The sequence below is a fragment of the Mytilus trossulus genome, chromosome 9 (genome assembly GCF_036588685.1).
Source record: "Mytilus trossulus isolate FHL-02 chromosome 9, PNRI_Mtr1.1.1.hap1, whole genome shotgun sequence".
Lineage (NCBI taxonomy): Eukaryota > Metazoa > Mollusca > Bivalvia > Mytilida > Mytilidae > Mytilus > Mytilus trossulus.
The window spans coordinates 66,171,385-66,189,809 of NC_086381.1; the positions used below are offsets into that span (position 1 = coordinate 66,171,385).

General features: G+C 32.2%; 1 protein-coding gene across 1 annotated transcript; it reads right to left on the bottom strand.

Moving 5' to 3' along the window:
- Positions 1-9,699: 9,699 nt before the first annotated feature.
- Positions 9,700-12,932, bottom strand: LOC134683270 (uncharacterized). Its single transcript, XM_063542459.1, has 2 exons — positions 12,848-12,932; positions 9,700-11,488 (listed from the first exon to the last, which is right to left on the bottom strand). The coding sequence occupies exon 2, from the start codon at positions 11,472-11,474 to the stop codon at positions 9,774-9,776; it is 1,701 nt and encodes a 566-aa protein (XP_063398529.1). The 5' UTR covers positions 11,475-11,488; positions 12,848-12,932; the 3' UTR covers positions 9,700-9,773.
- Positions 12,933-18,425: the final 5,493 nt, after the last annotated feature.

Below are 18,425 nucleotides of genomic sequence, written 5' to 3' on the forward strand. Positions count from 1 at the left end.
TGACTTGTTATGACGTTTAAAAATCACTATGATAAAATTGTATAATTATCAAGTGCTATTCGCGGTGAATTCAAACCACGAACATCTTAATGGTAAAAATTTGATTTTGTCGATTTAAAAAAAAAAACCGCCAACTAACACTTAATCTAATTAATAAAATACTTTATAAATACAAACATACTTTCATGTACAGGATTAATTAAATGACAAATCAAAGAATTTCAATAGTCTGGGACTATATATGATACGAGGTAAATTTTCAAAAGAAAACGGAATTAATACTCATTAAACTTGTGTTTCCTAGACATAAGTTTTACGGTATGACAGGCACATATAAACATTATTTACTTTTCTACATTGGCTAGAGCTATAGGGAAGGGTTGAGATCGTTTTCGAGTGTCAAGTCCATCAATATGACATGTCAAAAGCTAGATAAACATTTTTAAGGAACATTTGTTATTGAATAACCGTTTCACAGATGATTTCGGATATGTTAATTATGTCGTTTCTTCCTAACCCCTCCTTTTCACACATGTTATCTGCCGATTTAGACTAGTTACCGGATTTGTAATAACATACGTAACACGACGGGTGCCAAATGTGGGGAAGGATCTATTTCCTCTTCTTAAGCACCTGAGATCACCCCCAGCTTTTGGTTAGGTTCGTGTAGCTCAGTCTTTAGTTTGCTATGTTTTGTCTTCTGTACTATTATATGTCTGTTTGTCTTTTCATTTTTAGCCATGGCGTTGTAAGTTTTTTCAATCAATGAACTTGACTGTTCCTCCAGTATCTTTCGTTTCTCTTTGTGCTTAGAGGTGAAACGCGTATACTGCAAGTTCAGGGGATCACTTAAAAACATCAAGGATTTTAAGGAATCGAACTGCAAACCATTTGTTCAAAATTGTTTACCTTTCGAATTTATCTGTTTAGATACTCTATCAGTATGATGTTCTGTTGTTGAATTCGATCAATTTGCGTTAAGGAAACAACACATACATGTAGTGTATCTATACTATTAAACGAGAAGACCTCATTTTGGGTGTCGCTTCTCCTCCTTCCACAAAAAATTGATCATTGTGACTGTATGTCCTATAGGTACCATGCATAGTCGAATTTGTCATCCATTCTTATGATTATTCAGTTTCGGTTATTTTGGGAGAAAAACGGAAATAAAGAAAGCCGGATATGTGTCCGTCATCACCCCGGCTTTCATTCATAGACAACTTCCTCCTCCGTTTATTTTTCCCGAAGTTTTGTAAATTTACAATACATACCCTATATTATCATGTTTGATTTAAGATTCATTGACTGAATCGTTATATAAGAATGTTGTCCCAAGTGTTAACAACAACCCAGGCCGTGTGAAAATAAATACAATCATTTGTGTAATTCACTTATCGTCACGTAAATAACGACACATGCATAGCCTATATTATCATGTTTTATTTAAGATTCATGCAAGCCATTTCCACATTGACTTAATCGTTATATATGTTGTCCCAAGTGTAAGCAACGACACAGGCCGTGTGAAAATAAACACAATCATTTTTTTCATTCACTTTAATATCGTCACGTAAATAACGACACGGGCATAGCCTAAATTATCATGTTTTATTTGTCGCGTAAATAACGACACAGGCCAAGGATTTGTACAGTGAGACTATACAAATCCTTGCACAGGTATAGGTTATATTATCATGTTTTATTTAAGATTCATGCAAGCCATTTTCACATTGACTGAATGGTTATATGGTGTCCCAAGTGTAAGCAACGACCCAGGCCGTGTGAAAATAAACACAATCATTTTTGTCATTCACTAACCGTCACACACAGGCATAGCCTATATTATCATGTTTTGTTTAAGATTTAACGACACAGGCCCTATGAAAAACAAGAATGTGTCCATAGTAAACAGATGCCACATCCGATCGGCACTATCAATTGCTATGTTTTTACCGTGAAATGGGGTAAAATTTCTAATTTGGCATTAAAATTAGAAAGATCATATCATAGAGAACATAGTTACTAAGTTTCGAGTTGATTGGACTTAAACTTCATCAAAAACTACCTCGACAAAAACTTAAACCTGAAGCGGGACAGACGGACGAAAGAACAAACTAGAAAATATTATTCCCATAAATGGGGCATGAAAATGTATTGTTGAAAGTAAAAACTTTAACCTGAAGCCGGACAGAAGGACGGACTAACAAACGAACGGAAGAATGGGGCATACAAATTTATTGTTGAAAGGGAAAGTAGTGATTTGGTCAAAATGAAAGTAGGGTAGAGATTAGCGGAAGGCAAGTCTTATAAGAAACGTCGGGATCTGGTGCTTTTAAGCTCGTGATTTCGGAACTGATTTTTACGGGATGCGGGAATATTTTTTTTATTTCGGGATGTCGAGATATGAATTTCGTTGAAATACGCATCTTGGGATTTCATGTTTTTAAGTCCGGGATTTCAGAATCAGGGCCCCTCAGACCACCCCTCAAATGAGCGTTAGTCATTTATACGAGATTCAAATCCTACCATTGTCATGTTAATAGGGCTTTCAAATGGAAAAGCACTGATGGATTGTTCTACAAGCACATTTTATTATCTAATAATAATGGTATATAAGCAGTTTCATTTGTTTCATGTTTGAAGCGGTGCAAATTTTTAATTTAATTTGACTTTTACCAAAAAATGCATTGTACCAAAGAGGAAGAATAATTGTGGCATAAGGCCAGAATTGATTGATTGTTGGTTGCTTAACGCCCAGTGGCAAATATTTCATGCATATTCAGAACGAGAACAAGTTCACAATAAATACAATAGGTAGGTTGATATAATAGAGGCCATCTGGGATGATGGTCGGAGAAATAAGGCCAGAAACACAAAAACATAATCTAATTTAACAGAAAGGAAATACATAACGGAGGGCTTTTTGATACCTTAAATGAAATTCTCCAGTCAAAATATCTTTTACAAAAAATCATCCTACAACAGTTTACAAGCTGTATATGCCCGCGATTTCGCGGGTGTGTTCTAGTATCATTGAAAAGAGGAGAACAAGACTCATTAAAATGTCGATGTATTCATTAAATGTATCTACAGTGGTCATGCTTTATAGATAATTTGGGTGAAAAGTCAAAAATAAAAATTTCATGGAAAACGCAGATTCTTTTTTAAACTGCTTACCGTCCTTACGTATATGCGTGAAGTGCAAAACATTTTCAAAAATAGGAGACATTCAAAATCAAATCATATACATGATATATTTAGGACTAATTTTAATATTCTGATCCCGAACAAGATTCGAGATTGTCAAATATGTTTTTGTGTACATTTACTATTTGACTATTTTATTAATTGTGACTGTTTATTTAACGCATCATGTAAATATAACGGAATTTGATGAGACTGTTATTAAAGTGAGAGGGTTAGCGCTATAGAACCAGGCAACCAAGGCAACACATACTTTATTTAGTTGTGTTTGTCTAACACGTCCGGATATCTAATTCCTATCGATCTTTCTCACACTCAACCACAGAGGGAGATTCATTTTTAGATTTAAAAACGTAAATATCTACATAAAAGGTGTTGTCCAATTTCAATTTACTCAACACGTATGTCATTGATGTTAACCATACACATATTTGGCTTTCAATCAAATGTTAAGGAATGTTAAGAGGTAATGACAGTTGAAGGTATTTGTAACCCAATGATATCATGTTTTGCGTGATAAATCATTATACGGTTCTATAAAATTCAATTTAGAGTGCTGATCTAAGACAGACTTTTCTAATACACGTTAGATTGTTGATTTGGATAGACAATACTTATGATGTTCCCAAATGGATTGGGCTTCTATAAGTACTGTAGTAAATAATCATAGTACTGAAAAACTGAGGTAGAGGATACCAATCGAGAATTCAAATTCTAAAGTCAAGGACAAAAAGACACCGCCATAGCAAAAACATGACGTAAAGTCTACAACACACAACATATAAAAACTGTGAAATCTAAAAACGACTAGGCACCAGATCCCCTCAAGTAGATGAAGGAAAGATTTGATCCTACGCCACACTTGACATCCCACCAGTTCCTCATGAAAATACCCATTGGGATACTTTACGTATAAATCGTTCAAGTCACATTCGAAAAAACCAGCGTAGGATTATGAAAACAACAATTGATACATGTCCATCGATATGAGCACTGCTACAAACTTTCAGAAAAACAACCGGATCAAAATACTGGAAAAAACAGTTGAAAAAATATTCAACAAAGACCATCAAATATTGTAGTCTACACCTAAAAACAAAATGACCACACGCATAAAAGCTTTTCAATTTTAAAAAATGAAACGTCATAATAATGTTAGAAGACAAGTTTTAATAAGTAATAGGAATATCTCTCTCTTGAAATGTGTGAAATGATAATACCAATTTTCTTGCACCAGATGCGCATTTCGACAATACATGTCTCTTCAGTGACAAGCTTCACATCTACTTAAGGTAAATCACAAAATTAAATGTTGTTAACAGAACGTCTCCCATTGAATTGATAAGCAACCCATTAAAAAGTTTCATTGAATGAGAAATGAAAGAACAATGTAAATGCATCATCATACGACCGAGATAGGTACCATCGGTTAATTGCCCAATTACAAGCACAAATAATGATTAAAAGATGTTACCCTGAGGTAAATCTGCAATAAGAATCAAAAGTATAAGATGTGAACTGGTACAACACCTCGGTTGCTATTAGTTTAAAGGTTTTCATACAAACCCAATTGCTAATTTTAGTTTTCGAAAAAAAAAAAAAATACTGATAGAGGTAGCAAAGTTAATGTGGGGATTAGTATTGTTACAGAGATTATCGGTATATTCCCTACACCAGGAAACATATCGACAACTGATAGTGTATTCTTACTATAAAATGTAGCAAACCCATATAGAAAGTAAACATCAACATAAACGTGTGAATGAAAATTAATAGATTATGAGCAGGAAAGTGTTGATATAAATTAATTGTTTCAAATAAATAAAAAAAGATAAAAAGGATTTTTTTCCTATTTGATTGCAATTTTAGTAAATTAGTGTAAAAAATTGGTCAATTATTAATCCCCTATGTAATATGTTTGTGCGACTTATCCATCCCTTCAAGAATAACAATGTAATTGATTCAACAATACACATCAAGTTAAAGTAATGTTTTCTCTCTAAATACACATCCTATGTATTTTATAGACAAGGAAATTCGAAAAAAATGACATTATTTTAGTGTTGTCTTCAAGTTTTATAAAATTAAAAACCTATTACTACACACAAAACACGGAGGGTTCAACTTGTTGTAAGAAACTCTAACCGACGAGAGCTATCCGCATGTTCAACCATGATCTCAAGAAGTCCCCCTTTTATTCCAGAATTACGTTTTGGTATTTCTTTAAGTTATTTTATGTCAGTTCTTTTTTCGGACACCTTCATCTTTAAGTATTGCATAATAAGTATAAATAATCATTTTATTTAAAACAAATATAATATGATAGCGTTTATAACAACAGTAGTTCAAATAAAAGAGTTGCATAACGATTACAGTTAAGTAATCAGTTATGATAATTAGTTCGATACTTTTTATGTTACTTTTACCATAGAATTCCTGTTGACTTAAATACAGTTTACATGTTGAATTGCTCAGCCCTGTTTGAAGTCACACAATCTGAAACAATGAACGACCGCATCCGTTATTTCTTCCCTACATTTCGTAGCCATAAAAAGACAAACAATTCTTAAAAATTCTCAAAAATGAACGACCACAATTCGATTGGCACGTTGCTGATATTGCTATCATCATCTGGAGAAAGATAAGTAAGACGATCAATCTTTGGGCCATTTTCTAAAAATAAAAAATTAATATATTATTATTATAATATTATTCGATTTGTTGTATAACTGACCAAAACGGTTTTCTGCAATTTTGAATCCCATTTTTTTTTTCACAGCAGAATTATACAGGCGCATTGTGCATTACCATTTTTCTCCGGTGTGTAATATTCTAAAAAAGATACATATCTCTTTTGAATGGTAGCTAGTCGGATATTGAATATTTTTTGCTGTGTTTTGAAAATAAAAAAATACGACAACAATGAGAAATAAAACCAACCAAATGCAATTGAATAATAAAAATATTATATCTTTATTTTCTGATAATATAATGAACATTTTTTTCGGCAAGTCTCATGTTTATCCCTGTTTTTTGTACGTTTATTAAATTTATCTAATATAGATGTGATGCATTATTTCATTATTTGCGGAATTTTTTAAACAAATCTTGCAGTGGCTGCAAAACACGAATCTGAAGGGTAAATTAAATTACAAAAATTATGCCGTGTTAAAAACTTACAACAATTTTGTGTTGGAGTCTAAAATATTAAAACAGAAAGCTTAAATTTAAAACAAATGTTTCTGCTTATAACCCTTTAATTAAAAATTCATATACTACATTGTGGATTTGTTGCCATGAATTATCATTGAAATGGTCATATTTATATGCTAACTTTGTACACACCTTTAAATATTTCCAAGTAGAAAGAATTGTCTACACCAAGGAATTGATAACATTAGCTATATTTGAGAAAACAATTCGAAAACTTGGACCTTCAAAGCTCTGAAATGCTCAGGGTGCTATACACAGTTTCGTATAAAAAAAAATAGGATCCCCTCACTAAAAATAACCATGGAGTGAAAACACTATTTTATTTACATAATTGTATTTGATTGTAAAAATTATTTAATTAGCTTCCAATTGAAATAGGTTGAATGATTAGATAATTTAAAAAAATATATTAAATATACATGTTTTGAGGGGAGACAACACTGTAATATCCTGTGTTTTTTTGGCAGTGAAAATTGAAAACTTATTTGCAGCCACTGTAGCTCTTTCTGAAGTAATAAACTGTATTCTGAAGCGAGAGCTTTTTGTGAACGGCCAGATAAAACCTATGAATTGCATACAGTTTTGATTATGTCAAATGTGCCTGTGTCTACATGGGTATATGCACATGATCTGATTTCAGGTTTTTTAAAATTCAGATGAGGCCATTTTCCGAGGCGGCCATTTTCTCTGAAAAGAACTTTTATTTTAATTATATTTAAAGTACGCTGTACGCTTTTTTTATAGTTCATAGTTTTATACAAGTATCTTTCTTAACATTACCGCCACTAAGGGTCACTTATACATGATCCCTCAAAATCTGACGTCATAGAAAAAACTGTAGATTGCACCCTCATCAAAATAAAAAAAAGATAAAAGTCTGACTTACGATATTATACTGCTTGCTGGTTTCTGCTATAGAGATATATATACCATTCGTTAATATAATGGAAATGCTCAAAACCTTCATTGTTTTCATATGAATGTTGATATTTACTGTTAAAATTAATTAACACATTTTGATTGTCAGCCTGTAAAATGTTGATAGAATTAATGAAAACAAATATTGCTAATAAGTAGGATTGACACACTGAAATGCTGAAGTCGTTTTAATGATCAATTGATCAAAGTGTTCTGAATGATAAAAAGACACTCTCGCAATACAACACATGCGGTGATTGAGGGTATGTGACGCATCGGTTATCTCGAATTAGTAGTGATATAGTTGAAATAATTTTTCTATTTAGTGTAACTTGTCATCTTGTGCGTCATTTCGGTCATTTGGTGGATTTTTTGTTGATAAAACTTAATTTTCATTTGTTTTATACTACAATCCGGTCAAATTTTGCGTCACTTATTCCAAGCGTCTTAACTGAAGTAATTTGGCTAATTTAGAGTAATTATCTTTCAAATCGATGTTTCCTTTCTCGGCACATCTATCAAGAAAAAATCATAACAAATACAAATAAAAGTATGATATTGGAATTTATTCGATTTAGAATGATACAAACACTTTTACCAAATATTTTGATGGCTCTTCGGTATTGAAGGCGATTAAAGCCAATCTTTCACCAAAACAAATGCATATTATTTCATTTTTGTAGTCAATGATTATTTTATTGCAATGATTTTGTAAAATTAACTTTTTAGACACAATGGTTTTCTTAAAAGATATCCTTTTATTTTTTTAAATCTGTTATATCAAACTATGTTCTTCTACTCCTTCCATAGGATATGTTTTTTTTTTGTTTCATGTTCAGGAGAGGCAGATCAAATCAGATTGGCTATACAATATCATGTACCAAAAATTGAATATTACACAAATATTAGTCAAACATAAATACATGCCATAGATAAAATTTATTCGTTAAGTGTACATGTATTTTCACTTGTGTTTATATGTCTATTATTGAGTTAAGCCATTTCAATTGATACGTTAAAGTGTGTCTTTCTATAGTTTCGGATAAGGATGAAGGTTTAAACCAGCTGCACGTGTTTACATCTAAGCTGTATCAAGTATAGTCGCCGTCACGTAAAATAGGCAAAATGATTTTTGTCAAAATTTGGTTAAATATCAGCCGCGTTCACTCGAGATGATGTTTTTCAATAAGCGGAAGAAAAATCCAGTCCAAATATCCACTACTGTCCTACCTTTTATTGTGTTTGCACTGTATAATCCTGACCTTCACATTTTTCAAGATTATTTACATTGTAAAACCGTCATCTTGGTTTCTATGAGAATCCCTGATTACCATAACAATCGTTACTCTCCGGTAATATCATTGTCATTGATGATACAATTTCCCGCGCTTTTTGCATAAAGATGATGAAAAGCTCCGATAGCCACGAGAAAATGGACAGCACGTGGAGTTCCGCGGAAACACTTCCGGTAATGTCGGATTCCACATACAAAATAATCTTGGATTATGTGAAGGTCAGGATTATACAGTGCGAACACAATAAAAGGTAGGACAGTAGTTGATTTTTGGAATGATATTTGATTCCGCTCAATGAAAAAACGTCATCTTGAATGAATGCGGTTGTTAGTTTGAAAAATTTCAACCAAAAACATTGTGCCAATTTTACGTGGCGGCGACTATAATAAACCTGATATTAAGTAGTTGTCGTTTGTTGATGTGATTCATAAGCCATGTGTAAGTATTCCTCGTCTCGCGTTTTATTTAAATTTAGATTAGACCCGTTTCACGTTTTAATGGTTATATACTTGTAATTTCATTCGTTTAAATGGGCAGTCCATTAGAATGGAATGAATTCTTCCTGGGTGTTTTCATCATATGTAGCATAAAAGGGGTTAGGTTTACCCACTTCAAATTTCCTTTCGCGGTATTGTATTGCCTATGTAATCATTCAGCACGACTGCGTCAATCTGAACAGTCGAATTTTCTTGGTAAATTTTACTTCTGGTTAATCATGTTAATGTTTATTCAGCTTTACATTTGAAGAGGTTTTTGTTTGATACATATGTTTGAATTATATATCATATGTGCAGATATATGTATGAATTCTGCTTATTTCTTATTTAATAAAGAGCATCGGCGTTGTCGTGCGACAATCCACTTTACAAAGTCTTTGATATTTTATAAGCCTTTTATGGCGTGTATGAATATGCACAGGAATGCTTGTACAATTGATATTTTTATTAATTCGTTTTGTTAGATTAAAATCCAAATATTATAGCTAATCAAAACTATGTTTCTTGGTAAAAGAACATCATGCATAATTTGACAAAAAAATATTTTTTTAGAAAAACAAATACAGCAATTATGATATCAAACGGCTGTTATTAGCTCAGTTTAGTTAATACAATTTCTCTCGTTAAGTTAAATTATCAGTATTTAAATCAAAGTAAAAGTCATTGCATTTTCAATAAAATTTGATACTAGTAACTGATTTGTTTTTCTGTTATAATCAAGGGATATAGGTTGACTAAGACCATCACTGACTGTAGCTATCTCTTTGTATTGATGTCCATCAGTAGATATAACTACTACATTTTTCGACAATTCTCCTACTACGTAAACATTACCATCATTGTCGACAGCTACACCTCTCAGACCTCTGAGGACTCGTTCGTTCTGAAATGTCCATTCTACAGTACCTTGTAGATCATAACATGTTACGGAGTTTGCTTGGTTATTTGTATGGTAAATTTTGTCATCAAACATTGTAACGTAACTCAAATCCGGTATTTTATCATCGCGGACTAGATCACTTGTTGAGTTGTTGTGCGGATTGATCAGTTGAATTCCTTTTCCTGCTGCAGAACAAATGAAATTGCCATCTGTCACTGCTATGCCATAATAATAACAATTAACTGGTACTGTTTTCTTCATTTGCTTACTTTGTATGTCGATGATTGTGATACATTTCGCATGTGATCCTCCTGATGTTACAGCAAGTGTGTTGTCGTGACTGATGTACGCTACGTCAAATGCATATGTCGGTGTAATCACTTCAAAATCTTTGGTGCCGTGACAGTTGAATACTCTGACAGCTGAACCATGATTAATGTAAGACGAAAATGCCATTTTACCATCTGGTAACATGCAACAGCCTCTAATGAACTGTCCTTTTATGTTTATAGTTTTATGCAGCTTCACATTTACATTTTCAACTAACGTAGATGATAAGTGCGGCATCATTATTTGGGCTTGTTTGTCTTTCCTCTGTTTTAGGACTACATCGCATGATTTTGTCACAGTTTCTACTTCTCCAAATGTCTTGATATGATTATCCAAATATTGCATGGCGGCATTGGCAGTGTACGAGAGTTCGCAATTTTTAAAGTTTTCGCTGTTAATTAATGATTGCAGAAATTCGTTTTTACTAGCGACTTTTTTTTCTAGCTCCTTCATAGAAATAAATGTCTGAAGATCTGTAGCATGCTGCTTGATATTTTTAATGTTTGTTCGGGATTCATTTATCTCGTTTTCATTTTCTTTCAAAACGTTCAGCATTTCGCGTATTATCTTACTTTCGTTTACTTCGATTTCATTTAACCTTTTTATAATGTCATCTTGTATTTTGTCTAAATGAGTGTTGATTGTAATCCTCGCTTGTTCGATCTCTTTCTCAATTTGCATTTTCTTTTCGGATAACCTTTTTAAATTGTGTTCCCTATTATTTTGAATTATTTGAATATTGTCAGATATTTCTGATAATGATTGTTCTATTTCGTAAAAGGCATTCGAAACTTTCGTATTTTGAACTACATCAACCAATTTGTCGAAGTCTCGGCATTCCATGTGATTTTCTACAATGCAACTTCCACAGCAGAGACATTCATGCTTTTTGCAATAAAATGTGTACTTCTCATTATGGTTGCCACAAGTTTGAGAGATTTTGACAATATCACGTGGTATTTTCTGGTACTCACTTATTGGCAGAGTGTCATGTTTTCGTGTTCCCTTTGACCGACTATGGTGGTCTTTGCATTCTGAACAAAGCCCTTCGTCACATTCAAAACACCAGATTGTGGATGGTTTGGTAATATTACTTTGAACGCAAACACCACATAAGGGGCTCGATGATGCCATGGTAAACAGTATAACTGAAAAAAAAAATCAAGTATAATGTATAACAATTAGGTATTCTATAATAACTAAATATACATGTATTTCATCATCAATTAGGGTATTCCATTTAATTGTCTTGTCCATTTTATCGAATAAAAATCTCAAGAAACTTGGCTAAATATGACTCCGTTTTTTTAATTTTTTTAAACGATGTTTAAAGGGGTATGTGTTTAAGAAACACATTGATTAACCTTTGCCATTTCAAAAATAGAGACTTCCGAGAAGCTGACACGTTCAACTCACAAATATGTCATTTTAATATGCATTTCGCACTATCACTAATCAGCTATTTTCATTAGAGTTGATCAGTTTCACCTCCTTCAATATCTCTGTTTGTACAATAGTTTACCAAAATGAGCCAAAATCAAATCAATTAGAAACAATGATTGTCAGTCGTTCTGAAACAAAGATTCATGAGGTAATCTTTTGTCAATCTGAGCTATTTTTAAATTTGTGGTTTGATGAACACTTTCCCTATACACAGTTACTAAATATTTGGAATACTTTTCAAAATAATACTAGTAGACAAAAAAAACCCATAATAAATTGATTAACACTGTTGATATAAGGGCAATAACTCATATTATGAATCAAATGACAACCATCATAACTGCAGACGTTTGACTGTTATGTATTATGTATTTTGCTTATTTATTTTGCTACTAACAACTTCTCCTTATTTATCAGTGTTGAAGAAATTACAAGCAAAACCTATAAACCTCACACATTGTCATTCAAAGGCACAACCCCCAGTACAAAATCGATTGAGAATTTATATCAATCTGATTATTTTGAACGTATTGGTTTGAGTTTTGCTGGTTAATGTATGTGTCTCTCATATTATACTTTTCAATATAGTTGCCAAAAAACAATTGATCTATTAGGAGCCATTACTCCAAAAGAGGTGGACATGTTTTTTAGCAAATAAAAGCAGATACTTTTGTTGTGTGGCTAATTTTTGCAATTAAACATATAAAAAGCTCCTGTAATATTAAAAACAATGATAAACTCCAAAACCTATGACAAAATCAATTGCAAAATTTAAGACAATTATATGAAAACGAGTATATGACCCATAATAATGTTACTTGTTATCAAATGCACGAGATGAGTTATGAAAATGTCGACTTTTATCAAAAAATATTTCCAGCTATGACAATTGTTCACGAAGTCTAGCCGATTATATATGATGACAATTATCTCCCTTTTACATGTTGTATAATAATCTTGAACACACTATCTAATCAAACAAACATTGGACATATCTACCACAAAAATATTGTATGTCATTAATAAACATGTTAAATGAACATAATATTACAAAACATACATACGAAGTTATTACTTTAAAGGAGTAAAACGACTGTAAAAAGTGAACTTCCACCAGGAAGGTAAACACCAGGTAAATGTTTCACATGACTTGTTATGACGTTTATCTCTGTAATATTTATATAATTATTAAGTGATATTCGCGGTATATTCAAATCACGAACCGAACATCTTAATGGTAAAATATAGATTTGGGCGAATTATCAGAATAACGAAAACCGCCACTTTATTTAATTGATATACAACTTTATAAATATAAATATACGTTAATGAACTGGGTTCATAAGATGAAAAATCAAAGATTTTCATGGATCTTGAACTATTATACCAGCCAAATTGTTAACAGAAAACTGACGTCATTCTCATTTGACTATAAGAATGTCTCCAAGACATACAATTGCAAGGTATGACATATGCACATATATGTTAGGTGTGAATTATTTAATTACCAAGTAAGAAAAAAAAAGAATTTAGATTGATACCTTGTACAAAGTAAGTTAAATAGTTACAACATAACAGGATTCAAAACTCTTTAAAAACAATTTATTCCCCGTGTAAAATAAAATATGAATAACTCAATAGATGTGTATTGAATAAATAATATGGTTACTTTAAACGAGAAGTTGTTGGACATTAAGTTACAGGACATAAGATGATACTATATATTTGTAGATTTAATTCTTTTATTGTACATGTATGTCTCATTTTATGATAAAAACAAGCAAAACAGGAAAGAAAATTATAATTGCAAATGCCAATTTCTCTAACTTAACAAACGTTCTGTCTGATTGTATTACATTTGTTTTTTTTTAAAATTCAAATCAATTAGATATTATTCATATCATAGAGACAAAGACGGGATATTCGCTGTTGTCCAAGCAAAATCAAAGATTGAAAATGATTCAACTCAATCATTCTTACTTCGAATTATTATTCATATCATCGTTTTGGAATTTATAAATTTAATTTAACATTATTGAAATAAAATACAATAAACAAGAATGTGTCCAAAGTACACGGATGCCCCACTCGCACTATCATTTTCCATGTTCAATGGACCGGGAAAATGGATAAAAAATATAATTAGGCATTAAATTTAAAAGATAATATCATAGGGAACACGTGTACTAAGTTTCAAGTTGATTGGACTTCAACTTCATCAAAAACTACCTTGACCAAAAACTTTAACCTGAAACTCACACTTTTATTTTCTATGTTCAGTGGACCGTGAAATTGGGGTCAAAAGTTTAATTTGGCTTTAAAATTAGAAAGATCATATCATAAGGAACATGTGTACTAAGTTTCAAGTTGATTGGACTTCAGCTTCATCAAAAACTACCTTGACCAAAAACTTTAACCTGAAGCGGGACAGACGGACGAACAGACAGACGGACGGACGAACGGACGCACAGACCAGAAAACATAATGCCCCTCTACTATCGTAGGTGGGGCATAAAAATGTTGAAAATAGTAATGAAGAGCTGTATGTAATCGTCAGTAATAGCGAGTGATATACGTAATTTGAATAATCTCTCTTTTTGTATCATATAGGTAAACATATAATGTAATTGTTAATAGTGTCGAGTGTAAGGTCCCGTCAATATATCATGTCCCAAGCTGGATAGATATTTTTTTTAAAGGAACATTTGTGGAAAGAGGCAAGACTTGCATACTGGAAGATCAGGGGATCACAAAAGACACTTTTCCTCAAAACCTCTCGAAAATCATTAAACTATTTTAGTGTATAGAACTGCAAACCATTAGTTCAAACTTGTTTACATTTTAGTAAGTTACTTCAAAGAAAATTGAAAACAACACGTTTAAAAATTCCATGCGTCCGAAACGCTTTTCTGGAATTACTTTCATCAGGGACGCTCAAAGCCAAACATTTGAAATCCTAAGATGTAGAAGTACCGAAACTGTTGATGAGCTATATGACAAAAATACCTAAAACAAATAGCCAAATTCATCTAAAGTCAACTTTGCCTGAGGGAGTTGAAACCTTAGTTTCTGAATAATTTCAAAATCTATAAACGGACATTTTTAGAAAAGTTTATTAAATCTTGTCAGTGCCGAAGTACTGACTACTGAGCTGATGATATTTTCGTGGACTGATAGTCCACCAGCAGAGGTATCGACCCAGTGATGTAAAAAATTGAAAACAACACGTTTAATAACTCCATGCGTCCGAAGCGCTTTTCTGGATTTACCTTCATCAGGGACGCTCAAAGCCAAACATTTGAAATCCGAAAATGTATAAGTACCGAAACCGTTGAAGAGCTATATGACAAGAATACCTAAAATAAATAGCCAAATTCTTCTAAAGTCAACTTTGTCTGAGGGAGTTGATACCTTAGTTTCTGAATAATAATAAAATTGATAAACGGACAATTTTAGAAAAATTTGTTAAATCATGTCAGTAACGAAATATTGAGCTGATGATACCCTCGGGGACTAATAGTCCACCAGCAGAGGTATCGACCCAGTGATGTAAAAAATTTAAAACAACACGTTTAATAATTCCATGCGTCCGAAGCGCTTTTCTAGATTTACCTTCAGCAGGGACGCTCAAGGCCAAACATAAGAAATCCGAAGATGTATAAGTACCGAAACCGTTGATGAGCTATATGACAAAAATACCTAAGAATAAATAGTCAAATTCATCTAAAGTCAACTTTGACTGAGGGAGTTGAATAATTTCAAAATTTATAAACGGACAACTTTAGAAAAGTTTGTTAAATCATGTAAGTACCGAAGTACTGACTACTGAGCTGGAGATACCCTCGGGGACTCATAGTCCACCAGCATAAGTTTCGACCCAGTGATGTAAAAAAATTGTAAACAACACGTTTAATAATTCCATGTTTCCGAAGCAATTTTCCGGATTTACCTTCATCAGTAACGCTCAAAGCCAAGCATTTGAAATCTGAAGATTTATTCTGGATAATAGTCATGATAGCACGTCCAGTCCTCGAAATTGATTAATTTGGGTTACGAAATAACCTTTGTTTTTTAATTTGCGCATATTGCTGTGAAAATTTTATTTTTATATTGTCTAGATGTATAGGGGGTTGATTGAGATATCACAAAATATAATTTATACCCGTACCATTGTTTCGACAATATAAATTCAGGAGCCTCTGACCTTTGTAATTCTTGTTTGCTTTTGTAACTTTGGGTTATTTTATATGTTTCTGAGTTAGTGTGACTTTTTGTGCTGAGCTAGTACATTCTTTTGTTAGGAGCCAGCATCCGGCTGCAATATTGTGTCGCTGTGTTAAAGACCCATTTGTGGCCTTGTGCTGTTTTTTGCTACTTGGTCAGATTATTCTCTCTTTGACACACTTCAAGTTTTACTTGTTTTTGTTTAGATGTCTTATTGATCAAGTTAAGCCATTCAATTGATACTTTATAGTAAATCTTTGTAAGTTGTGGTGTAACACTCCTGTCTTTGGAAAGGGCTTAGGTTGGCGCCTGTTAGAACGTTTAAACCAGCTGTATACAGTCAGAAGCCTTTTATTCAGTGGTTTTCCGGATTGAAGTATGTTGCACTAGTCATCATGGGGTTCTTTATAGATATATTGTGACTTGGATAGAGAGATGTTTCATTGTCACACAAAAGTTTTCTTATTTGTATGTATCTAAACGTCGATCAGCTGATATTGTATCCTCAGTATGTTCATGGTCGGTTGTACATGTTGTTACCATTCTACATAGTACAATGTGTTATAACTTTAAAACGCAGATACCAGACGGAGAAGCAAGGCAACACTTAATTTAATGTAGTTCTTTGCTCTGATAGGTGGGGATATCTAATTCCTAACAATCCTCTTCACACTTAATGATTGAGAAAGATTCATTTTGGATATCAAAAACATAAATATCTACACAAAAGAATTTGTCAAATTCTCATTGACTAAACATGTAGCGAATCAAGCGTAAAGCGATTAAGAATTAAAATCTCATCAGTGCATTTATGTTAACGAGACACATGTTTGGTTACCAATCAAATCAGGAATGTAAAGAGACAAAAAAAAAATTGAATATATTCGTAACCCACTGATTTTATATTTTACGTGATAAACTATTATTCGTCTCTATAATAGTCAATCATTAGCGCAGATTTAAGAAAGGCGTTTCTAATAGATGAGAAATACACTTCATATTGTTGATTTGAGTTGCCAATAATTATATTGTTCCAAAATTGGTGGTGTTACTTCAGTAGAAAATGTCCACAGTACTACAAAACATAGGCAAAAGATACTAAAAGGTATTTCAAACTCATAACATTATAGCAAAACGAAAAAGACAAAAGTACATACTATAATGTACAGTTTACAACATACAACATACAACATATCAAAATGAAGACTGAGCAACAAAGCAGGTCATGTAAGGGTAGACATTGAAGGAAAAGCTGGTCCTACGTCACACTTAACATCCCTCTAGTTGCTAATGAAAGTACCTATTGGGATAAGAATTAATCGGTCAAATTACATTCGAAAAAAAGGCCGGTTCAGGATTGTTGAAACGACAATTGCTACATATCTATTGGTATCAACAGTACTGCAAAGGTTAAGATAAAACTGATAAAATTACTTAGATAAAGAGTGGGAAAAATGTACAACAAAGACCATAAAATATTGTAGTCTACACCGAAATCCAAATTGACTACACACATAAAATCTTTACAATTTAAAAAAAGCAACGTCATAATAATGCAGGAAGACAAGTTTTGATATGAAAGAGGAATACTAGTATCTTTCTCTTTAAATAATTAGTTTCACATATACTAAAGGTAGATCACAAAATTAAATGTTGTTAAAAAAACGTCTCCCATTGAATTTATATGCAAAACATAAAAAGTTTTACAGAATGAATAATATAAGAACATCATAAATAGCATCATCATCCGACCGAAATAGGTAACATCACGGGTAACCAAACTACTAGTACAAATAATGATAAAAAGGGTGACAGTGAGATGAATCTGCAATGAGAACCAAACGGATACGATATGTGAACTGGTACAACACCTCGGTTGCTATAAGTTTAAAGTTTTTAATACACACTCATTTTCTATATACATGATATAATAGTTTTTGATACAAAATTTACTAAAGTAGGTTAAAATGTGAGGATTAGTTTGTTTTACAGAGATTATCGTTCAGTTCAGCGGGAAACATAGTTCAAAATGCAACATATTTATATAGAAAGTAAACATCAACATAAACTTGTAAATAAAAATTTATAAGTTGTGAGTAGAAAAGGATTGATACAAATAAATCGTATGAAATAAATAAAAAAAGATAAAAAGGATTTTTTTCGTATTTGATTGCTATTTTGGTAAATTAGTGTAAAAATGTTGACAACTATAAATCTCTCATGTAGTATGTTTGTGAAAACTTATTCATCCCTTCAAGAATACCAATTTAATTGATTCAACAATTAAACAGAAAGCAATAGTTATTTTTTCTCTCTAAATGTACATTCTATAAATTTTAAAGACAAGGTATTTTGAAAAAAATGATATTATTTTTGTTTTGTTTTCGTGTTTTATGAAATTAAAAGCATATAATAACA

Excerpts from the sequence above, each read along its gene's own strand:
- LOC134683270 (XM_063542459.1), bottom strand. The coding sequence starts at position 11,474 with ATGGCATCATCGAGCCCCTTATGTGGTGTTTGCGTTCAAAGTAATATT.